Source organism: Setaria italica, chromosome II, assembly GCF_000263155.2.
Source record: "Setaria italica strain Yugu1 chromosome II, Setaria_italica_v2.0, whole genome shotgun sequence".
NCBI lineage: Eukaryota > Viridiplantae > Streptophyta > Magnoliopsida > Poales > Poaceae > Setaria > Setaria italica.
This window is the reverse complement of record NC_028451.1, coordinates 1,766,612-1,784,508: the sequence shown is the minus strand read 5'-3', so window position 1 is coordinate 1,784,508 and position 17,897 is coordinate 1,766,612. Positions and strand designations below refer to the sequence as shown.

At 42.2% G+C, this 17,897-nt stretch overlaps 2 protein-coding genes across 4 annotated transcripts; both read left to right on the top strand.

Annotated features, from left to right (window-relative positions):
* Positions 1 to 641: 641 nt before the first annotated feature.
* On the top strand, positions 642 to 7,682 carry LOC101766842 (tetratricopeptide repeat protein 5). Of its 2 annotated transcripts, none has more exons than XM_022824628.1 (13): positions 642 to 1,005; positions 1,648 to 1,757; positions 1,844 to 1,954; positions 2,032 to 2,089; positions 2,472 to 2,561; positions 3,005 to 3,099; positions 3,275 to 3,328; positions 3,768 to 3,905; positions 4,501 to 4,558; positions 4,898 to 5,012; positions 5,636 to 5,705; positions 6,269 to 6,340; positions 6,665 to 7,682. In XM_022824628.1, exons 1-13 carry the CDS (start codon positions 774 to 776, stop codon positions 6,689 to 6,691), a joined length of 1,230 nt encoding a protein of 409 aa, XP_022680363.1. In that variant the 5' UTR covers positions 642 to 773; the 3' UTR covers positions 6,692 to 7,682. The 2 variants fall into 2 exon arrangements, with proteins under 2 accessions (XP_022680363.1, XP_004955395.1); XM_004955338.2 differs by having other exon boundaries at positions 644 to 1,005; positions 7,188 to 7,672.
* Positions 7,683 to 13,284: 5,602 nt separating this feature from the next.
* LOC101766152 lies at positions 13,285 to 17,865 on the top strand. 2 transcript variants are annotated; one of them, XM_004955337.4, is made up of 12 exons: positions 13,285 to 13,636; positions 13,749 to 13,874; positions 13,974 to 14,043; positions 14,156 to 14,245; positions 14,525 to 14,641; positions 14,741 to 15,205; positions 15,390 to 15,796; positions 15,917 to 16,016; positions 16,133 to 16,192; positions 16,310 to 16,399; positions 16,575 to 16,721; positions 17,194 to 17,865. In XM_004955337.4, exons 2-12 carry the CDS (start codon positions 13,786 to 13,788, stop codon positions 17,515 to 17,517), a joined length of 1,959 nt encoding a protein of 652 aa, XP_004955394.1. In that variant the 5' UTR covers positions 13,285 to 13,636; positions 13,749 to 13,785; the 3' UTR covers positions 17,518 to 17,865. The 2 variants fall into 2 exon arrangements, with proteins under 2 accessions (XP_004955394.1, XP_004955393.1); XM_004955336.3 differs by having other exon boundaries at positions 13,286 to 13,636; positions 13,974 to 14,046.
* Positions 17,866 to 17,897: the final 32 nt, after the last annotated feature.

Sequence of the window (17,897 nt, the reverse complement as noted above, 5' to 3'; positions counted from 1 at the left end):
TCCAGCACTTTTCGTTGGCCTTTTCTGAATCTCCTGTGCAAGCAGCGAGCGATTCACTTTCAGAGGCTGCTCCCTCGTTCCCAGAATCCGCATTGAATCCTGTCGCGATTCCGCCTGCATGGAATTTAAGATGCTTCAGGCTTTCAGCTGGGATGACGATTGGGTACAGGGTACAGTACACTGCCCGGGTACGTAGTGAGCACTGAATACTGTTCAGTGTTCACAGTGGGGAAGAACTGTAATTAGCAACGCTGATGAGATGACACGCCACTCTTTTGACTGTAATTTTGGCAAACAAACCGGGGGACAAGCATCCTTTAATTTGGCCTCCACTCGGTGCCTTATATATACAAAAAAATCGAACAAATTTCTCCCAAATTTAACATCGTGCACCGTCGACTTGAATCTGGACAGGAGGGATATTTCTTTTGTTTTTTGCTAAACAAATGAAACGCCTAAATTTTAACTGAAAAGGACATGAACACCACGCTCATGATGACAGAATTTTGAAAATGGCAAGATATGGTAGTGCAGCTTTACACACGCTCCCAAAATTGGCGCAAGTTTCTTTTGTTTTCTTTTTTTTTAAAAAAAAAGCGCAAGTGACTTTTTGCTTACCCATCCAATAAGCAACCAGGCCCTTTCTGATTTCTGAATCTCCTTCCCGTCCCCCATCCTCCTGCCGCCACAGGACACGGCGGCGGCGAGCACGTGCGAGGCGCCTCTTCCCGTCCCCCCTCGCCGTCCTCTCTCTCCTGGCTTGGATAGATCCCATGTCCGCCCAGAAGCCGGCGGCGGCCAGCGCGTGCGCGAGCTCCGGCCCGGCGCGGCCCGAGCCGCCAGAGGAGGAAGGGAACAGAGCGCCTCTGGAGCGGGCGGCGGAGGCCGCGGAGGAGCTGTACCGCCTCCGGGACACCTTCTTCCCCCGGGACCCTGCCGAGAAGGCCGCCGCGCTCCGCGCCCGCGCCGACGCCGCACTCGCCCTCCTCGACGCCCTCCCGCCCGGTACTCACCCTCCCTTCCATTTCGCGACTGATTCAGTTCGTAGCATTACTGCCGGGTAGTAGTGAACGCAGAGGCCAGTGGGTATTCAGTTAGTAGCACACCGGGTAGGAGTGACGCTGAGGCCGGTGCCCGCTGATCAGATTACTAGCACTGGCCACTGCGGTAGCTACACATTCTGCAATCTGTGTAGGTTCGCAGCCCCCAATTCGACGGTTCTAGTCTGATGACATAGAATTTGGAAATGACTATGCCTAATTCGTTACTTGTACAGAAGCGAAGTGTGCTGTTGATTGCCATGTTAAAATTCTGGGTTCATGGCCAGCAAATCTCACTGTTGTTGTGTTTGGAACCAGTTCAAACTTGTGCAATATGCAATGGTGCTGTATGGTGCTGATGTCCTTGAATGTTTCAACAAATGGCAGCATCATCAACGTTTCGTGTATGTAAATGCGCCTTAGAATTTCTGTTTCAAAGTTGGACATAAGGCAAGCTGCATTAGGGTTTCGATGTCCTTGCTGTATCCATGTGCCTTAGCAATTTTTTTCTTGATGCGACCTGACTTATGATGCCTTGTGCTTTGTGGCATTGTTTCATGACACACTCATATATCGTTCATTTTTTTTTTGTTTCTTGTACTTTCAGAACAAAAGAAATCTCCACAACAGCGTGGTGTTTTTGAATATTTGAGGGGAAAAATACTGGATGTCTTTCCTGACTATCATAAGGAGGCTGAAGATCATTTATCCAAAGCAGTATGTAGTAGAGACTAAAAAACTCTTTGTATACAATTCCTCAGATAAGAAATTAAATTTTTTGCTTTTGCTACTGTATATATTAGGTAAAGCTGAATCCATCTCTTGTAGATGCATGGTTATGTTTGGGTAGCTGCATTTGGAAGAAGGGGGATCTGTCTGCAGCAAAGAATTGCTTTATGTCAGCACTAAGAAAGGTAAATATTAACCTAGAAGTAGTTCCAAGTATCCTTTTCTATATTTCTGAATTTTCCAGCATTATTTTATTGGGCAGGGTTCAGATAAGAAAATACTGTGCCAGCTCTCCATGCTTGAAAGAAGTATGGCTCAAGGTGAGGATGTACCTTTATATTATTAGTAGTTCCTTGTCTAATATTTTTGCATAATTGATTCTCCCTGCCGCATCTATATCTTATTACCAATTATGTCAAATCATAAACATACTGTTGAATTAATCATGCTTTCAATTATCTTCTTTTGTATCTAAGCACATGAAACTTCTTTTTGCCGCATCTCTGTTGCCTGATATGCTTGTGAGAGTATTGAAGAGAACTGCTGCCGAAACAAGCTATCCTGTATACTATAGTGCTGGCCTGCTGCTATCAATAATACATCGCCAATGTTAATTTTGCACCTACCATTGTACTATGAAAAATATCATTTGTTTGGACTGAAGAGTTCTCAGTTGTCTCATTTTTATGTTCTCGTTGTCAGGTAGTGAAGACCCGGCGGTTTTAGTGGAAGAGAGCATTCAGCACGCAAAAGAAGCAGTTATGCTGGACATTAAAGATGGCAATTCATGGTGTAAGAGTTCTTTTCCTTGTGTAGTTGCTGAAGTTCTGTTTTTGTAAATTGTTCACATTTGTTGATTAGAAATTCATAACCATGTCTGTGGCCTATAGTATTTAACATGCTGCATTCTTTCTTTAACAACGTTGTGCTGGAAAATAGATGCATTAAATGCATGGTTTAATAAAAGTATTAGGTACCATGAATCTTGCACGATGGGATTAATACCTGACTTGGTTCTTTTTCTTGCATGATGGATCACTACTTGGTTTGCCCCATTTTTGAGTTGTATGGATGCATAACTAAGATCCATGCCTTATTGTGATTCATGTACATGCTGCCATTTGAGAATTTGAACGTGCAATATGACTAGCACGCACAGAAAGCACAATTCAATCAGCAGCCTAAAAGAAAATATTCCTTCAAGAAAGTCTGTTCATATGTCCTTTTACCTGCAGACAATATGGGTAATGCTTATCTCACTAGTTTTTTTGTGGGAGGAGCCTGGGACCACACTAAGCTTCATCATTCGGTGAAAGCGTATCAGAATGCTGTAAGTTGACATTTCATACTTCTTGCTATTGTTCCGGTTAAAATTATTGAGAAGTACGACATGCAACCTTTCTTATATTGATTTCAAATCCTTTTCTGTGTGACTCATTTCTATTATATTTATATTGTTGAGTTTGTTTTATTTTTCGACGAACTTGAGTTTATTTTATGTGCAGGAGAAGGATAAAACTATGAGTTTAAATCCAGACCTCTGCTATAATTGTGCCACAGTGAGTGTCCCAGATAACTCAATGTCTTTTAGAGTAAACTAAATTATCTTTTTTTTAGTTTTGATCCTTTTTATTTTAAAATAAACTCAATTATATATAGATATGTAAATATATATTTAAATATACCTTTTGGCTACTCTACCTGGTGGCATGGTAAATTGGTGCTTCCATGCACTGTTCATGGTGTGGTAAGGTACCATGGGCGCGTGGCCTGAGGGTAATCCTTGCCACACCACAATTTTCATTTCTGTGTCACTGTGTGGCAATATTGTCCTGCAGTGCCAGTTACAGTGGTGTGGTGAAAAGGATTTAGATTTGGGAACAAGATACTTGTAGGCCTATTTTTAATCTTTTCAGAAATTTGTTTTAACAATTTCTAAACAACAACTAAGTGCAATAATTATTTGCATGCGATTTTTTTGAACCTTGATCTTCTTAGGCTGACAAATATTTGGAGAATTATGAAAGGGCCCTTCGTGGATTCGAAGCTGCAGCTTTAAAAGATCCTGGCCTTGGTGCTGATAGAGAAGTTCAGAAAATCGTCAGTCTCCTTGATAAGCTAGAGAATGCAATGAAGGTAAGTAAACCTATAGAATTGTCCCAGTATATAACTATGCTATTTAGGCTGCAGAGTTCGACATAACTTATCCTGTATCACATTCACAGAATGGCTGGTAATAATGGTTATGCATATTTGTCAATACTGGAAGGTGGAAGCTTAAATAACATTACTCTTTTTCTGGAACTGTAGTGATGCAAGCCTAACATTTTCTGTTTTCTTTAAAAGTTGAACTTCATATTTGTTTGATAACAGTGTCACAGGTATATATCATATGGCCACTTCTATGTGGTCAAGTTGGTTATCTTCTTAAGAACTTCAATTTGTTCGTGTGATAAATTAATGGGAACCCTACTGCATTAATGAAGTTGGTCATGGCATAAGTAATCTATAGAATTATTTTGTTCTTCTTTCTGTGTGACTTGCATCTAGAGATCTTACCCATGTACTTATCGCAGATGTGCTGAATCAATCTACTATTCAGTTTGCATTTGCTCGAGTAGGTGCTTTGATGAGAATGCATTGACTAAAACAACACAGTATTGTGCTATTAAAAATTATAGTTGCTTTATTTTATGGGAAATTGCTGACTTATAATAATATTCTTCCACAGGGACAATTACGATCCAAAAGATTAGCATCATTGGTGTCATCCTTGAATGGTGTCACTTGTAATAATCTTACTAACACACTGCAAATATTGAAGTTCTATATTTTCTTTTCAAAAGATATACTCCCTTTGTTCTTAAATATTTGTCGCCATTGAATTTTTTTTCGTTCCTTTGACTTTTTGTCTTTCTACAAATATTTGGGCAAATAGATAAACATACAAGGCATGTTTAAATTACTTTTGATGACAAATCTAGTGGTACTCATTTTACTTAACTAATTAATTGAATAAATATTGTTGGTCAAAGTTTTAGCAAAAAGTCAATGGCAACAAATATTTTGGAACAGGGAGTACTATTGTTGACTTCTTGTTTATGTTTTGTACCTTTATCATGTCGCAGTGAAATCATCGCACAAGAAAGCTACCATAAGCAAATTATCAGAGGGTTTGAACAAAGCAGTTGCTGTTTTGGGAAAAGTTATTCTTTTGATAAGACATGACAATATTGCTCCATTGTAAGTTGAATTATACTTAACGTTCAGTAAGCTAGTTTTGCATGCTTTACCATCCCATGTCTTTTTTTCCCTTCTGATTTCTTGTCCTTAGGGCATTTGTATATGTTAAATAGCTGGAAAAATTTATGTTTACGCTTTAACAATGTGCTGTGCAATAGCTGTTAATAATTGATAAGGTGAAGGTAGTTTAGAGATATGGTAACTGATATTGAGTTACGTTAGTCGCAAAAAAAGGAAATTGAATTCTGTTCCAACATGCCTACCCCAACTTTCTTGGGACTCAGTGGACTTTTTGTTGTTGCGCTCCAACATCCAAGCACATACTCGTCAAACTTGTAGTTGAGGAGGTAGTGTTAAATAACATGGAAGAAATAGAAGTGAAATAATATTATTATTCTCAATAACCTTGTTTCTATTTATTTGATGACTTGGTTATCATAAGCTAAGTGCAACATAATCATGCAGATGAGTAATGTTCAACAAAAATCATGCAGATGAGTAAAGATGTATGCAAATTTTTGTTCATTTACAGTGTGCCTACTAGAAATGCCATTGTATCTTGTTTCTTCCTCCTGATATCTCATATTGTTCATAATGTATATTATTACTTTTAATTTTTTCAGGTATTATTTAACATGTGACTTGGATCAGTCTTATTTTATACTTTCAGTCTATGGGCTACGGAATGATGCAGTAAGACCTCTTGAATGCTCACGTAGTAAAGAGTGTGCACTGTGTTCCTTGATTATCCTTATTGTTATCTTTTGTTTAATCTTTGTTTCATCATGGTTGTGTAATGTCTGACAATACAGCTTTCATTCCTAAGATCAGTATTGGACTAATTTCAGCTTTAGTTGAATTAGTTATTTTCAGTTACGTGTTATCAAGAACCGGTCTATTTTAGTGAAATATTTAAAACTAAAGGCATATCCAGCCCCATTTTATTTAATGAAAATGAGGCCAAAAGGTAGAGTCAATAGCCACACCTCCTCACCCACATCTGTTACTAGAACACACAAACAAGTCAGAAGGAACTACAACTGGAATTAGAAATCAATGTGATTCAAGTTCATTTCCAGTCAAAGAATAACCACTTGATTTGTCACAATCATTGATAATGGTCAACTTAATTGTTTTGTTGAATTCTTTGTGTTGCAAGATTAGCTTGTGACTTAGCAAATAATTTTGAGACTACCCCATCCTTTTCTTCTTTAATAGCTGCTGTACCATGCTAATTTAGGTCTTCTCTGCCATAGATTAAAGAGGGTGATCGAGTGATATTATACGAACCATACTACAGAATCCTGGATGCATCATGGAAAGACAAGGTACTCCTTTGATAACATGATATTCTACTTCCAGTCAAATTACATCACCTCACCTCAGACAACATATTGTTAGTAGTATACAGAAAACTGTTATGTTATTTGGGGATATTTTTCCTAACCCCATCTTACTTGTGTTACGTTGCATATTTTTCAACAGGATAAACTTCTTACCCTTTTGATTTTAACTTATGGATGGTACCTGTGTCATGCATTGTCAAATAATGCCCTTACATCTGGAATATCTAGTGCTATGCTAAAGCTTTTATGGTGGATGTTTTGTTTTTGCCTCTAGTCACCTCGTGACCTCAATCTTTCTTTTTGCAGATCATTATAGGAAAACAAGTGAAATAGTTGGCCCATGAAACTGTATTGAACAAAATGTCAAATTACAACATTAGTTTCTGCCATCACCATTATATAAAAGAGTAACAAGGGCTATCAGTTCATATCTCTACTCTTTTCTTTACTGTGGATAGAAACATAACATCTGATAAAAACTTTCTAAAATGAGAAAATTGATCTTGTTAATGTAGCCATTATCTAACTCATACTTCAATGCGCTACACTAGAATATTTGGTTAAAATCAGGCCAAGAAGTTCATCCTGTTGAAAAGATTGATTAAGTTGATTCTTCATCTTATAATATTTGCTGGAAGGAAGTAGTGATATGTGTGTCAGTTGGAACAAGTTTCGTTATTTTCCCTATATTTCCGTGATTTATGCATCAGTTTTTATAAAAAAATGCTAAATGAAATGACTTGCATGATAAGTGTTTTTTTAATTGTTGATGTACTATATTTGTGATAATTATGTCAGTTTACCTATTCTTTTCTTTGATGTCATGCAGTGCTATCAGTTCAGATCAATACGAGTGGACTTTCCGGAACAAATTCTGATTAACGAGAATGCTCCAGCTCCTCATCATGTTGCACATGCATCCATCCATGCACACAACAAACCGTGATTCTCTGAAAATGTTGATTTTGATACCTATATGTGGTATTGGGCATGTCAGTGTGCTGGGCGGTGGGTGTTTCCGTGATCTAAAAGAGGGAAAACACTAGCATGAAAACGTGTTGAGCATACCGTTTTATTCCAATCAGCTAGTGTTTTAGCTTGAAGTTGGTAGCCAGCATTTTGGGGTTTGGTGTTCACATATTATAGACTTAGCGGAACAATCCGACTGCTACTTTCCTGGGAAGTGTGTGACGTGCATCAATATGGGTGGCACATTACATGTGTATTTTTGTGTAAATGTGGAGTGACATGCACCGTCATATACTGTAAAAAGTTGGTTTGATTCCTGCAGCAGTACGTTAACCCCTTACCGAAGAGAGTGACATCTGACGCCCTAGCAAATCTGCCGAACGACACTCTCTTGTACATATCATATCACTGACTTGGTGCTGAAGAACAACAGCTTCAGCTGACTCCTGTGCCACGACCTTGTACGGTTGTTTTCAGAACTCTGGATTCCTTGCTGGCATTGTCTTGCTCGCCAAAGTTCCGACCTGGAAGAGCTCAGCTTTGCTGAAAAATCTTGAGACGACAAAGAGCAGATGTTCAGGAAGATCACTCTGGAGTCTGAAATGTGTGAAATGGCTCGTGGCCTGATCACCTTTGCAAGTTTGCACACTGTCACCCAGTGATAGCTGCTGAACTATCTCCATGTCGAAAAGAATAGCAACTGCACCTGCACTACCATCCAGCGCCCATCAATGGCACTCAGTTCATCACATCGGTGTCGCCATGCTTGACATGTACAAACGAAAACTGCCGCTGCCGCATGGCTCCACTGTACATACAGTACAGTTACAGTAGCTGCCGCTGCAGTTAACCGCTGGGACCCACCAGTGTCGCCTAGGTGTGCAGAGCTACTACGATGCAGCGTCCAGCACTTTGCGTCGGCCTTTTTCTGAATCTCCTGTGCAAGCGATTCAGACTTTCAGAGGCTCCCTCGTTCCAAGAAACTCGCATTGAATTCTGTCGCGATTCCGCCTGCATTCGCTCCGCTGCGTCCATGGAGGTTCGGTGAGGACGCCATGAATTGCAATGAATCCCCTGGCAATCTTTCTGCATGGACACGGGCAAAGCGTGCATGGCAGCTTGGATGCAGGTCTGCTTGTCTGGAGGAGAACGCCGCCTGTTGCTTCGTCAGTGTCTCAGTATATGGTCTCGTTTTGAAATCGAAAATTCAAATTTGAGATGTTTCAGCCGACCAGGCAATTGGAGCAGGCAGCACTGAATAAGTGAATACTGTGTCTGTGTGTAGCGGAAAAACTGCTGAAAGGTTTTCACCACCGTCTACATGCAAGGCCATCTGCTTTACATTGTTCTTGGATTGGATGAATGCTTTGTTTTTACGTCTTGCGTGGTCAAATCAATGCAAAACAAGCTGAAAGGTAGACGAGCATGTCTTGTACCATAATGTCAACATTTCGGTGAGCATCGACCAAAAAGCAAAGTGAGGATGATGCATGGCCCCCAAACAAAGGGGCCCTTTGCTTAGTACTTGCACGGCCCAGACGCCCAGTTCCAAGAGCTTTTGCTGAAAGAAAGATGCATCCATAGGGGAAAGCAAAGCACCGGTGGTGATGGCTGATGAGTCGTGTGACACGCCACTCTATTTTGACCCTACACGCAGTTGCCTCACAGACCCTAGCAAAACTACTGTGATTCTCGCAACGGAAACTGGATTTAACAGCGGGTTTTTAATCATGTTTGAATCTGGATAAGAGGAATTATTAGGAATTCTTACTTTCTTAGTTTAAAAAAAATTAAAGGCCTAAACTTGAAATGAAAAGGACTCGAATGTGGATGGTGCATGGCAACTAATGGCCTTTGTCTGGCCACTTCTATGGTGACCGAATTTTGGGAATGGCAAGATATGGTGGCGCAACTTTACGCACGCTCACAAAATTGGCTTTTGCCCCACCATCCCAATGACCAATATGCAGTATTGAAGATTTCAATCGTGGAGACAGATGATTGAGCATGGACCGACACAAGTTTGATGCACTAACCAAACCGAGTTCAATCAAACAAAGATGGTTAAAGGTGACAAGTTTGCATTCATTTTTTTTAAAACTCCTACATAATTTCAAATATATGCGAAACATTTTCTACCATGCTTATTCACACATGAGAAACATTTTCTACCAAAGTTTGCACCAAGCAACGAATATGCAGCATTACGGGACTCTAAAACGCACACCAACGAGTTCAAACTTTTCAATCGAACATTATGTATGGTTGCAAAAAAGATGACAAAACTTGCATTCCATCACTTAAATACTTAATCCACTCTCTCATGCTTAGTTTGGACATCCACACTTCCTACCAAATTATGCACTGACAGTTTAGAATGATAATGCCACTCTGCATATCCAACTCCAATCTTAGCTATCTTCTGTTAATATTTTCCTATACATATGTCTCATCTTTTGGTGAAAAGATGATTGCAAAACCCGGCCTTCTTTCCTCACATTGCTTCTTCTTTTTCGCCTTTTCCACAAAATTTTTCTTTCCTGCCGTGTGTGCTAATAAGTTGAAGCCCCTTTTGTTTGCCGCCCTTTTTAGCTTGGTGACCCCCCTTTTGTTTGGCTTTTGTTGCATGGCCTTCTCGTCTTGATTTTTTTTTCACCCTTCGAGTCCTTTGATGTAGAGCTCTCTGTGTGTGTGCACCCAAAAAGAAAAAAAGTTTAGGACGCACGTATCATTGACCTTTTGTGCTTTTACGTGCATGCATGCAGACTGTGGCGCACGAGTCCCGGTGAAATATGTTTTGTATGTTTGCCTCCTTTGGTTTAGACCTAGCTGTTGTGTTTGTAATCGAGATGCTGCTTTAAAGGCGCTCTTTCGAGCCTGCAGGCTTCTCCCTCCTCTTTGTATAGTTTAATTTTACTTGTATATGTAATTTGAAAATTATTTGTAGGTACTCGTATCGTATAGTAGGTCGACTGGTTGGCGTATGAAACTTAATACAAGATTGACCTAATAACCAAAGCAATTTTAAGAAAATGTTACGAGAAATGTGACCTAAGTTTGGTATAGGTAGAGCAAAGAGTTAACTAGAACTACTTTGGAAGTATTATATGCTCAGCCTTTTTAGTAAGTAAAGGGATATCCCACTAGTGTTAACTGCCACTGCAAAGTGGACAAAAGGCATCTCCTTTTTCATTTGTCGGTTGGAGATTGAAAAGTAGCTTGGTTCAAAAAAGATTTCAAAAGAAGCTTGCTAGCTAGAGATTACTCCCAATGGAGATTACTAGCTCTACCAGCTTGCTTAGATGGAATCACTGTGGACTTTGGTAGAAGACATTGGATTCTCCTGTCTTTTGACCTTGCAATAAAACAAGAAGAGAACGGCGTAATAACCTAGGAGGAGACCTTGGAGTGACTAAACATTGCACACTTGGACTTGGGCACATTTCTAGATAGGATCATGAACTAGTTAAGTAACATATCAGTTCTCCAGCATTAAATGTTACTACTACATGGGAGTTAGTCTTTCACTCTTGTTCAGAATAACAAAACTACCTCAAACTTTAGGTAAGATGTATGTCAGATCAATTGTTCCTATGTTAGTCACTGAAATCAAGTCAATATTTTACATTAGCCACCTGAAAAAAAAACAAGGATTGAAGATCATCTGAACCAAGAAATTTAACAATTCGACCCGTAGTAAATCTGTTTCTGCTGTGATATGAAACATGTATAGCTCAGATCTGAGAAGATCCATGTGAGATTTGAGTGTTGGAGATTTTATAAATCGCCCAGATTCCAAGCCTCATCAGACTGCGAGCATGTCCGGCTGTCTTGCTGTCTGTCAATCTTGTTATCTTGCTGTGGTTGTTGATGTTGGACAGATTAAATATTAAATTTGGCGTCATCTTATGATCATTAGGGCAATTAAAGGACACTGCTGCGATGCTGAAGACATAACCGGCAACGTGAATGCTAACTGGAGCTTTTGGGCTCATTCTGTCGATCTGGTCCTACTCGGCTTATCTTAATATCTCTTGTTTATTTTTCAAATTGGAAAAATAATGGAGTGTTCCAACCATGTAACTTTTCTGTGGAAAAAAAGAGGTGATAGAATAGAATAAACAAGGACTCTGAAACTATTCATATCATGTGAGGATTCTGATTTGTGATGAACGTGCATGGATTACAATGCAAGTAGATTGAGATGATTAGTTTAAACTCGTATCTTTGACTTGATGGGTGAAACCTAATCCTGATCAGGCCAGGCTTAGGCCAAGCAAGTAAGCAACAATAGAGCAGAACAAAATTCATCCAGACCTAGCACTTTAATTTTTTGTTGTGTTCTTCTCTGTTGCCTCCTCACTTTTTTCCATGCCCATGCTTCAAAAACGCAAAGAGCCCCACACCTTACGTACCAAATGAGACACGCAGAGGCACCATCCCAGAACAATGGTTATTCCTGTGACAAGCAAGAAGCTCCCTTAGGGCAGAGGACAAGTGATACTTGGTTACATTGGGGCTTCCTTTTGAGAAGAGACATGAGAGAGTAGAGAGACATGCTAGTGGTTTTTCAGCCCAAAACAAGAGGAAGCACCCAAACAGAGCAAGGTTTGTTTTCCTTGGGGCACAGCCACAGCCCCATTTTATCCCCACTTTCTCCACTTTTGAGGCCACCCCCTTCCATTCTTTTAGGCTTGTATGCCTCAAGAAGGTTTAAACATTCTTAGGACAAAACAGGGTGTTGTCTCTAATGGCTGGAGTATGTGGGGTCCACCAAATTCATATCATGTTGGAATCCCTTTATTTATTTAATTAATTTTCTTCACAGTTCTAGATGGGGGCTTTATACCACTAAGCTGGTATTCTAGATGGGGGCTTTATGCTCACAAAGAGAGTGGGGATATACTGATCAAATGCTAATACATGCTTTGTTGCTTTATAATCTGGATCCCATACTAAAATTCCCAAAAACTAATAGGGAGTGCAGAAAATTTTTTAAAGGAAAAATTATGCAGCACTATTATGAGTGTAATTTGCAGCTTTCAAACTTTATACGAATATTTTCCTAAAAAGACCCATATGAATATAATTGTGCTGATGAGAGAGAGTTTCAGGGTTATGCTTCTGCTCAAAGATCCTGCTGTCATTGTGAGTTGTTGTAAATGATGCAGTACTATCATATCTCTTGCATTCATATTGGTCACCTGCCCATCACTGTCACGAAGATCCCCATCTGAGAGAGAGCAAAATGCTCCTGTACTACAGGGATTTTGAATGAGCTCATGCTGTCACATCTGGAAACCTAACAGCTCAACTGCTGCTTACCAGGATTACCAGGATAAGCACCGACATGATTTGAATATTCCACTGTAACTAACATTTCTGGATTGCATTTTCCATGGCATGATGTGCCCATACAGTGATGCTTACTATTCTATGGTTGAAATCTTGCAGATAGTTTGAAAACAAATCTTGCAGATAGTTTGCTGCAGAAAAGGAAAACAAATCTTGCAGATAGCTTGGCAGGGGTAGAGAGAGTAACCCTGACGTTTGCGTTGGCATTTGGCAGGAAACATTGGCAGCATTAGCAGCAGACAATGATTTTTCATTAATCAATTGCTATAATCTCTCACTTGTCTCAGACTAACGGTACCTGAAAGTACTATTATATCAAGGTCAGTGAAGTGAGAGAGGGAAAACCGACACAGCAAATAACCAAAGCAGGTTTAAAAAGCCGCAAACTTTTCCTAGTTTTCGATTCCATAGCTGTGCCGTGAATCAAGCAGGATTCAAGAACTAGAGCCAGGCAGGAATAAATTTCTCTGACCTTGGCCCAAAAGGTGCAGTGGTAGCAGTTAATACTACATCATCTACTGCTCACAACAAGGATAAAAACAAGGCAAAAGGCTGGCTTTTGCATATTCTTTATATGAGGTGTCATGGTCAATGCCTTTTGGGCTTTTGGCAGGTAGGCACACACACATACTAAACACTACCTGCTGATGTTGTGTGTGAGATTCATTGGGGGGCTTCTGCAGGTGAAAGATGGGAAAGAGGCTTTTGCTCTTGCAAAATGTCCACTAAGTTAGGTCTTTGACCTGGGAAGTAGTTGGTGGTGGTAGATGCCACATTGGCCGCTGGTGGATATACACAGTGCAAGGCTTCTGCCTTCTGAAGGCACCATTCTGCTCTCTGCTTGCATCATTGGGAGCTACCTCCCTCCCTCTTCTTTCTCTCTCTCTCCCTCCCCATTGCCCCTCTCTCTCCTCTGCTTGAGCCATCAGTTCTGAGCCAGGTCCAGCAATTTGTGTGAGTTCTCTTGTTTTATGTCCTGCAATTTTCATCGTTTATCTCTCCGCACAAGCTTAGTTTCTCGGCCTCGGTTCTTGATTGGTTTGGTTTTTTGTATGTCTTTTTCCAGTTCTTGATTGGTTTCACACGGTGTCTGAAGAACGGACATGGCGGCACTGGAGAAGAAAGCGCACGCGCCCTTCCCCAGAGCAGCGAAACCCTCCAATCCTTCAGCAAGGCTCAAGCGCTCCAAGAGGTTGGATGAACAACAAGCTCGATTCTGCAGATTTCTTCGGTTTTATCATCTTTCTGCAATGTTCATGACGAATTTCTTCTGATGGTTGCGTAATGGCAGTGATTTGGGGGACAAAGATGCTAAGGGTGCTCTGCGTTCTTCACAGAAGACGTCCAACCAAACTAGGCTGGTAGTAAGTTCTTAATTTTCCTTGTGCTACTCTCTTCTGGATATTTGATTTCATCTGCCAGCTGTTACTGAAATCTGAGAAATTTCGTTGGTTTTATCGTGTTTTTCCCCAGCAAGGTAAAAACTCAAACCCTCAGCAGAAATGTGAAGCCAAGAAGGGAATTCAGCCGAGGAGTGAGACGCAGAACTCCCTGAAGAAAGAGGCAAGGACCTGAAATCTGCAACTGTTCTTCATTGATCTTTTTGTTCTACACTTGTATTGGCAGCTTGAAACTGTTCCTTCTTGCACTTATCTTTTGTTGTCCTGTACTGAACTCACAGAAGAATTTCTTTTCCAAAAAAGTACCCCAAAAGATTTTTTTTCAAAAAATGACCCAAAAGATAAATTGTGCCTAAATGTAGTACAAGGATTGTAGACAAAACGATGAATCCCCAGTTGTTTGATGTTCTGTTTCTCTGTCTGACATGATGCGCACATGCAGATTCTGCAACTGGAGATGCACCTCAAGGATCAGCAGGTGGTGCGCGGCGCACTGGAGAAAGCGCTGGGGCCTGATCCTGCTCCCATCACTCTCCAAAACGAGAGCCCAATGCTAAAGGTGCACCCTTTACCTAATTACCTGACCAGTTCTTGTTTAATCTGTTCCCAGTTCATGAATGGCATGTTCAGAAGCTCAAACTGTTGTTTCTGAAATTAGCCGGCGACCCAGCTGATCAGGGAGGTTGCGACATTGGAGCTGGAGATCAAGCACCTGGAGCAGTACCTGCTAACACTCTACAGAAAAGCATTTGAACAGCAGCAGCAGCAACAGGCACCCACATTGCAATCTTCAGATGCTCACCGGGAGGCGCCGAAGCTGTCAGTGAGCTCACGGTCTGCGCAGCTCGATGAGACGCCGAAGGCGAAGGCTCCTGTCAGGAGAGGAGGCGATCCGATGCTCCATTACAGCTGCCCTCCGCTTAGCAAGGGGAGGAATGGCGCCGTGGCGGATGATTCTTCGCCGTCGACGTGCCCCAGGAGGACTACAGACTTTGATCACGGCCTGAGAAGCCAGTCTGCGCTGTCGTTCCGGGGAGTGTGTTCATCCAGGATATCACCCACTGAGGACAGTCTCGCGAGGGCTCTTCGATCGTGCCACTCTCAACCTTTCTCATTCTTGGAGGTGAATTGTTTAATCCGAAATAATGCTGAAATTTGTTCAGTTTTCAGTTGCACAAAATGGTATTTACAGTATAAATTAGCACCTGCAACGTTTGTAAGATGAAAATCTTACTTTTGCTAAATTTAGGTTATTTCTGCTAAATTTCAAATCAATCTTCGTTTGTTCTGGCTGTGTTCATGAGCAGGAAGGGGAAACTGCAACATCAGGAGTGGTGAGTTTGGCTGACTACCTGGGGACAAATGTGGCTGACCACATCCCTGAAACTCCCAACAACCTATCGGAGGAGATGGTCAGGTGCATGGCAGGGGTGTTCTGCAAGCTCGCCGACCCTCCTCTGGTTCACCACCGGCCGTCGTCGTCGCCGTCCTCGTCGCTCTCCTCGGCGAGCGTGGTCTCCCCGCAGTACCTCGGTGACATGTGGAGCCCCAACTGCAGGAGGGAAGCGACGCTCGACTCCCGGCTGATCAACCCGTTCCATGTCGAGGGCCTCAAGGAGTTCAGTGGGCCCTACAACACCATGGTTGAGGTGCCGGCGATCTCCCGCGACCGGCGAAGGCTTAGAGAAGCTGAAGATCTGCTCCAGACATACAAGTGAGTAGTTCTTATTACAGTTTTTAACTTTTTATGCACTGAAATTGTTGAAAGAAAATTCAGTTCTTTCTGTTCAGTACTGTAACTTGTGTTGAATTGTATTGCACATTGGAGTTTCAGGTTGATTCTGTACCGGTTGGAGACTGTTGATCTGCGGCGGATGACGAACGAGGAGAAGCTCGCTTTCTGGATCAACATACACAATGCATTGCTGATGCATGTAATGTGTTTCCTCGCATTACAATTATGAATTCTCTGCAATCAGTACAAATTAATTTCCTGCTGTGTTCTGTCTACTCATGCTACATCTCTCATCCATGGCACTAACTCCCACAGGCCTACCTGAAGTACGGCGTCCCACAGAACCACCTGAAGAAGACATCACTGCTTGTCAAGGTAAAGCCCAACCTCTGTCACTCCCCATCGATCATCATCGAAACCGTCTCGAAGAAGACAAACAATTCCTCAAGAACTGGCCGCGCCGGCAACGACTGACAGAATGTTCCCCTGCAGGCCGAATGCAAGATCGCCGGGCGCACCATCAACGCGGCGGTCATCCAGGGCCTTGTTCTTGGGTGCAGCACGACGCACTGCCCCGGACATGTAAGTGTGCTGGCTGCCACATCATCATTGGGTCAAAGTCTCAAAGAACACACACGTAGTGAGGAGCACGATGCGGAATAATGTTCCTGGAAACACGATGAGAATGTTTTGCTCGCTGCGTGTCTGATTGAATTGAATCGAACCCCCGTTTTGATCCTTTTGATGATGCGTGCAGTGGCTGCGGACTTTGCTGAACCCAAGGATCAAGAGCCGGGGAAGCATCAGCAAAGCCGGCGGCGGCGAGTGGCAGGCCTTTGCCGTTCATCAGTCGGAGCCTCTCTTGCGCTTTGCGCTTTGCTCGGGGAGCCACTCCGATCCCGCGGTGAGAACACACCCTCTTTTCAGCTGACAAAATTGAACACAAAGCCATGAAACCATGGATTGGCAAGTAGTTTAGTAGACATTGTGGTTCCTGGGAACTCTCAAACATAATTGAGCATGGTAACAATCAAACATACCATTTTCTTTTCTTTTCTTTTCTTTTCCTTTCCTTTCTTTTTTAAAAAAGACAACCTTGAGGTGTTTCTGAAAGTGATAAAGCTGCATGGAGAAGTGAACTGAAACCTGCCATGGATGAACACAATGATAAAAGGAGCTCGACAAGTATCTGCTTTTGTTTCCTTGCCTTCCTTGGTATGCGCCTGTAGTGGAGTATGCATCCACAGTAGTAGCATGCAAGAATGTTCATCAAAGTACTCGACGCATCATTGCCTGCCACTCCTTTAGTCTTTTGCAAGTTCTTCACTGATGAGCTCTGTGCTCTTGGCCATGGCGGCGCGTGTTTCATGGTGCAGGTGCGGGTGTACTTCCCGAAGCGGCTGTCGCAGCAGCTGGAGGCGGCGAGGGAGGATTACATCCGGGCGACGGTGGGGGTGTGGAAGGAGCACCGGGTGCTGCTGCCCAAGCTGGTGGAGGCCTACGCCCGGGACGCCAAGCTCTCGCCGGAGCGCCTCGTCGACGCCGTGCAGCGGAGCCTGCCGGAGACCCTGCGGACGGCGGTGCAGCGGTGCCGCCGGGGAGGGGGAAGGTCCGCCGGCAAGGTCGTCGAGTGGGTGCCACACCGGCAGAGCTTCCGGTACCTGCTCGCCAGGGACCTCGCCTTCCCGCACCTCAGCTGATCTGTCTGAACTCGCCGGCGTTGCTGATGCTGATCGTTAACTGCACTGATGGGTGAAGCTTGATAAAAAAAAGTGATTGTTAGGTGGTGTTGATAGATTTTGATTCTAGCATGATTAAAAATTGCATCCATTATCTTGTAGGAACGGGTATTATCTTATTGCGTGTGTGAGAGAAGCTGCGCAGTGTAAAGGGAATTTGTAGATAGCAACACAAAAATGAAAAAAAAAAAGATGACAAATTAGCAGGGGCATATGCTTTGAGTTCATGTGACATCATGAACAAGTATATACTTGACAGGATCCAATCATGTTCTTGAAATTGTGCCAATCAACAAGAAGTAATTTGTATTTGAAACCATAGAATCATCTGTACAGATTTG

Excerpts from the sequence above, each read along its gene's own strand:
- LOC101766152 (XM_004955336.3), top strand. The coding sequence starts at position 13,786 with ATGGCGGCACTGGAGAAGAAAGCGCACGCGCCCTTCCCCAGAGCAGCG. Across the intron at positions 13,875-13,973 it reads AGGCTCAAGCGCTCCAAGAG|TGATTTGGGGGACAAAGATG; the intron begins GTTGGATGAACA and ends GCGTAATGGCAG. Across the intron at positions 16,193-16,309 it reads AGACATCACTGCTTGTCAAG|GCCGAATGCAAGATCGCCGG; the intron begins GTAAAGCCCAAC and ends GTTCCCCTGCAG.
- LOC101766842 (XM_004955338.2), top strand. The coding sequence starts at position 774 with ATGTCCGCCCAGAAGCCGGCGGCGGCCAGCGCGTGCGCGAGCTCCGGC. Across the intron at positions 3,906-4,500 it reads AGCTAGAGAATGCAATGAAG|GGACAATTACGATCCAAAAG; the intron begins GTAAGTAAACCT and ends ATTCTTCCACAG. Across the intron at positions 5,706-6,268 it reads ATGGGCTACGGAATGATGCA|ATTAAAGAGGGTGATCGAGT; the intron begins GTAAGACCTCTT and ends TCTCTGCCATAG.